Source organism: Lipophrys pholis (assembly GCF_963383615.2).
Source record: "Lipophrys pholis genome assembly, chromosome: 11".
Lineage (NCBI taxonomy): Eukaryota > Metazoa > Chordata > Actinopteri > Blenniiformes > Blenniidae > Lipophrys > Lipophrys pholis.
The window spans coordinates 13,756,338-13,762,258 of NC_137631.1; the positions used below are offsets into that span (position 1 = coordinate 13,756,338).

The 5,921-nt window shown below is 44.7% G+C and overlaps 1 protein-coding gene across 1 annotated transcript; it reads right to left on the minus strand.

Moving 5' to 3' along the window:
* Window positions 1–1,875: 1,875 nt before the first annotated feature.
* Window positions 1,876–4,188, minus strand: fjx1 (four-jointed box kinase 1). The gene has a single exon (XM_080474586.1). The coding sequence runs from the start codon at window positions 3,830–3,832 to the stop codon at window positions 2,549–2,551; it is 1,284 nt and encodes a 427-aa protein (XP_080330712.1). The 5' UTR covers window positions 3,833–4,188; the 3' UTR covers window positions 1,876–2,548.
* Between the last annotated feature and the right edge of the window lie 1,733 nt (window positions 4,189–5,921).

The window sequence follows — 5,921 nt, forward strand, 5'->3', positions numbered from 1 at the left end:
TGTGCTCCAGCCTGCAATAGGCCCCCGGCTTTATGGCCGTCTGAGCCTCTGATTCAGCGTACGCTGACACAGAAAGCAACCACATCTGGATGGAACAGCAGTACACTGACAAGTATAACGGCATAACTGATTGTGCTATACTCCATAATAACCTCCTGAACTGACACCACATGCTGGGGCAAGTTGTAATCATTACACCACGTCCCACAGTGGTGTGCATGAGGGTTTAGTGTATACTGAGCGGGTAAAAAAGAGCTTGAAGGAGTTTGTTGTGAGCTGATATATTTCAGGCGGGTAGAGTTGAGAAAGAACATATGTGAACAGTTAAAAACGTGATATAATCGCCTTTTTGATATCCAACGTTTGTGTGATTACAGCTGTTGAGTCCATGGATAAAAGATGGCTTTCTTGAGTGAAGGTTTTCCCCAAAAAACTAATTAGTAAAATGAAACTTTCATTTTTCCATTTAGGCAATAAATGAAGTAGACAGTGATGCTAACAATGAGGACAGATGCAGGCCAGGAAGGACGAGATGTGGGTGAAATATGGAGGGGACAAATCGAGCGAGGCAGGAAAGAAAGAAAGGTTGTGAGTCTGGTTAAGACATGCAGACCTCAGTTCAGCATTGTTTTTAATCCCTGGTGTGTGCAGCCCGTTGTAAATCTCCCTGCGGTGTCTGGCATGCTTAGAGGACCATGCCCAGCTGCAAGCACAGTCCCTCCAATCCCCCCCGCCCACCCGAAACACACATGTTCGTATAATAACCCTGCACCCAGCACATTAACATGACCTGTTTTCGCCTATGCACTTATTGATCCCAAAGTCCCTATTACAGCTGAAGCACATAGGCTGGAAAATAAGCCTCCACTTACACATACTCACACCTTTGCTGCCTGCAAGAGAAGCACAAGTCACTGACACACACTCCATACAATAATAATAATAATAACAATAATAATAATAATAATAATAATAAGAAGAAGAAGAAGAAGAAGAAGAAGAATGAAACGTTTGAAGATGCACTTGCATGCTTCTTAAAGCTGTGCAGTTAGTGTGCGTAGAAGTTGGCTACGTATTAAAAAAGGTTGTAAAAGAAACCAGATGAGGTGTAGGGTAGCAAAAGGCTGGAAAGAATTACTTCTTCAAAAGTTTGATCATTGACATTCTCTCTGATGTGCTCATAAGTCAAGAACCAAAAATTAGACACAGAACTGGAACGACTGAGAAAAAGATGCATCCATAAAGGTCAAATTAAAGACTGATGTGATGACGTGAGTGGAAAACCTGACATCTAGAGCTAAATAATACACCTGGCCTCAAGGCTGCCTGAATTGTTATACCTGTAATTTTTCTCTTTCAAACATTTCATAGTTATAAATTCAACCAGCAAAAAACTGTAAACAAAGGATTCCTCAGAGAGCAAGGTTCCCATTAATTGCTGCTTTGGCCTCTCAGCTGCACATGCATCCAATTGCACCCTTGTTACTTTTTTAGCTGAACATCTTGAACCAATAAGCAACCCAGCGTTGGCCATAGGTTGATCATTTACAGTGTGTGACAAATGCTCTGCTTACAGTATAGTATGGGAGAAGTAAAAAAACCCTTTTCAAATTATTTCAAATATTGTAGGTCATTTCCTTCAGTTTATCATTCTGGTGAGATTATAAAAAGGATTAGAGGTTTCTGTTGTAGCATGCCTGTGGCTGACAGAATGGCTCCTGGGAAACAGTGTGCCAGTACAAGATATCTCTACAGCACAATGGACGCATTGAATAGACAAGTACAGTGGCTAAGGAGGCTTCGGCACAAACTAGGTAAATATTTGATGCGCTCTAATAAGACAGTTATGAACAACACACATAGTCTGGCAACGGTTAAAATAAATTCGAGTGTCTTTATCAAAAGGAAAACAAGATTCTGGAATGTTACAATGCACATTAAATTAGTTTCAGCATCGAATTTGCAAAACAGTTCAGCTGACAATATTTACATCAACCAAATGCACAATGGGTATGACTTTAAGGCTGAAAATGCAGTCCAAACACAAGTAAAAGAGTGCAGGTGCTGGCTGTGACACTATGTGCAAACAATTGTCCTTATAAAAACAAAAAAAAGCAAGCCAGGTGTCAACAGAAATACAGTATCAACTTATGTTAAGGCTTAGGAGTTTATCATTGGGATTACTGAAAACAAGGCAAGAATCCATACACACATAAAGGGGTGCATTATGATACCCTACAGTCACAAATATAGCCTATTTTTTAACATTTACTCAGGTGAACATCAGCGGTCTGAAGTGAAAACGGATAAACTGGCCTTAATGTTTCCTCTTAGAGGGACCTACAGTGAAAATGTCAGCAGGAAGCTTTTAAACATGTGTCCTATTTATAAAGTAGGCAACACATTCTATTCACAGGAGGTAGTTCAGCTGGATATTGAAGACAGTTCTGTGTAATGCGCAGCAGCTTAGCACAGGTGTGCCAATCGCGTTTGCAAAGCTCATTATGCTATGCAGACAACGAATCCATCACCTGCGCGCGCTGACTGTTCACAGCTGGCTGTACTTTCCTTTGCAATGCAAAATGTGTTTGTATAATCTGTCTATCCTGTCCTGGAGAACACCCGCGTGCTCGTCTGAAAGAAATCCCGATTCTTGAGACAAAGGCTCGCTGTCTCTGTAGAGCTCCAGCAGTCTGTGCCTGGAGTCTCTGCGCCTGTGCAGCTCCGCGACGCGCTGCGTGGTCCTTTTCCTGAACACGCACACCGAGTTCAGGACGGAACTGTGGTACTTCTCCCACATGTTCAGCACCCGAAAGCCGTGCACCAGTCCCGCCTCGTTGTCGATGAACACGAGGTCCCCGCGCGGCGTCCTGAGCAGGTTGTTGGTGTCCCTCTCCATCACCCGGGAGTCCCACTGCAGGCTGAACAAATTGCTGACGAGCCGGTCGAAGTTCGCCGTCAGGTAGTCGAATACGATCAGGTCGCTCCACTGCATGAGCTCCAGCAGCTCCGCCGTCGTCTTGTTCCGCAGCTCGTCCAGCACAGGATGCAGCCCGCTGCTGTCCTGCCTGAGGGGCGCGGGGGTGACCACCCCGGTCAGGTTGGAGATCCACTCGGTGAGAGACACCACGGCTCGGTCGCTCCACTGTAAGCCGTCTATTCGCGTCCTCACGTCTGCCCACTGCTCACTGTCGCCGCTCAGCTGGGACAGTATCAGAGGGGGCAGATTCGTGATGCCAAGCAAAGTGGCAAGGTAATAAGTCAAAGTTTCTCCTTGCACTTGGTCAGCGTTTATCCCGTAACGCACGCACGCTTTGGTCCCGTCGGAGAACGTGGCGAGCTGATTGGATATCCTGCCGCATCCTGGCTCCAGCTTCACCACCCGGCAGGTCCTCGCTTTCCTCCGCCACGCTCGTGCATACTCCTCCGAGAATCCCAGAGGGAGGAGGTCTTCCAGCCATTGGCTCCAGAATATCCCGTCGTCCACCGGGGAGCCTAACTTGACCGGGCCCTCCTGCTGCGCTGACCCCTTGTTATCCCCATTCACATGGAAATCTCCACTTCCCGCAGGAACAGGTTGATCAGTGAGGTTGTGAGCGTCAAGCCTGCCCCCCAAGTGCGGTCTCTGTGCCGTCGGGACAGCCAGCAATGCCCGGAAAGTTTTGGCGGAGAGGTCGACCGGGAGACCTTGGTGAAACGACCCTCCGCCCGGTATGGAGAACCTGCGCTTGTGTCGCTCCAAGCGGCTCTCCAGCGCGCTCCACACGTAGAAAATACTGGCGAGGGCGCACAGGAAGAGCAGGGCGAACAAGTTTGCTGACAGGGGCTTCATATTAGAGAGACCACCAGTCCGTTTTTCTCCGGGAGATTGTAAGAAAACGCAGAAAGAACCGATCGTCTTGGAGCCACAGTTGAGTCGGTGCGTCTCCGAGCCGTGCGCTCCTTGTCCCTTGCAAGCCCGAAGCCACACGGCTCACAGGCGGACTGTCCGAGATCACAGCAAAAAGAGGCTCTCCGAAACTGAGAGAATCTCATCTCCCGTCCTGTCCAGACGCCTTGTCATATTCCTCTTCTGCGGGGAACAGGATGCAGCATGTCGGATCGTTTATTGAGCGCTCCACTGACGTCGGAGGGGCTTTCTGTCCATGTACACTTCTCCGTTTGTCATCCTTCATTCCCTCTCCGCCGGGCTCTGGGTGAGTTTGATTTGTGGAGCTGTAGACTCTCCGAGAGACACTAGGCGGTGAGACACGTGACTTCAGCCCCGAGATGGTGGGCGGATCGGGGGGGGGGGGGGGTTACAGAGGCGCGGACTGGAGCAAGTGCACCGCACCGCGTTGCCTGCGTCTCTGCGATGTGAGCGGATGTGGCGCTGGGAAGAAAAGAAAAAAAAAAAACTGTCATTATGATAATTAATACCTGGAGGAGAAATACTTTGGAAAGAAGCTCATCATTTCAAACAAATTGTCGTTTGTGGTTTGCGCACAAAACTGAATATCAGTATGAACGAGGTAAAGCACAGGAATGAAGGCGAACCCTGCTTGAAGGGTCTTTGTGAAATGTGTACACAATATTGTTATCTAAAAAGATTTAAACATTTTGGATTAGCAAGAACACTGGGCAATGGCTGAAACGACATGGTTAAACATGAGCATTTTTCTTTTGTTGTTTTGCAACAATTACATCACTTTACAATTAAATTAATAAATCACCAGCGTTGTTTTCATGCTATTTGTGGATATCTATTATGAGTGGACATACTGATTGTCTACATAGCAGAGTTTAATGGTCAAATAATTACAGTCAGATAAAACATAATTGAATAGTTCTTTTAAACACTAAGATATGGGTTGTTTTAATAGATTTTCAGAAATTAAGAACCATTATTATGATGGGGAACATTTGTCAGTATCAAACACTGCTGATTTATCCCTTTGCTTTGGCAAAACATTACTTTCTCCATATTAATGCACCTGAAGGCATTTAACAACTAAAAAAAACCCACTACACATACAATTTATGAAGATCTGCATTGTGTGTACCTAAAACAAGTGTAGTGGAAGTGACAGCGTGTCAGTGTGTGTGTCATATTTAGAATACCTTACAGTTTTTAAATAATTTTGGATAGTAAAAATACTTTGTGTGCTGTATTTATTAAGGGATTTCAAGACTTTTTACAGAAATGATAGCTTTAGTTTTAATCAGTGTCTGGCTTTTCAGTCACTTTCTTGCCTTGTCTCCCATATAGACACACTTTGTATTGTTTTTTTTTATTAGATGCACTTAATGTCACAGCAGCTGTTAAATGCTGTAAAAACTCTCAAAGTCTTGAAATAACCTTTTTTAACAACATCTACTTCTTCAACAACAGGAGAAACATTCCATTTCTAACTACTTCAACAAGTTTCATAAGGTAGCTCAAGTCTGACTGAATGTAAGAAGTCATGTGTTTCATCAGTCTGAAGGGAAACACAATGAGGATACAGTGAGAGCGGCAAACCCCATGACTTCATCAGAAGCAACATCCAGTGTCCTTTATTCAGCAATGACAAAAACAAACAAAAAAAAGGTTAAGAAATATGTGCAACAGTATTTTCATTCACTCTAGTGTTATCCGTGTTAAATTTAGTTTGAAAGTAACCTTTTCTTGATACTTAACAGAATGTTCTCACGGGCTCTTCGTAGCACTTTCAGCCTTATTTCACCATCTTTTAGCGGCAGATGGAGATCACTCAGTCATGAATACTTGATACTACTTCCTATTGCAGTATTTTTAGGACTTTGCAATCTTGATTTATATTCACAAAGGAATCAGCCATTTCAATTTGTTCAGCGAAGTAGTTGATCATTTTCGGGTGAACACCCAGGACACCATTGAGTCAGCTCCTGCTTGTTTTCATCCTCGTCTCGGGCTTTTGTTC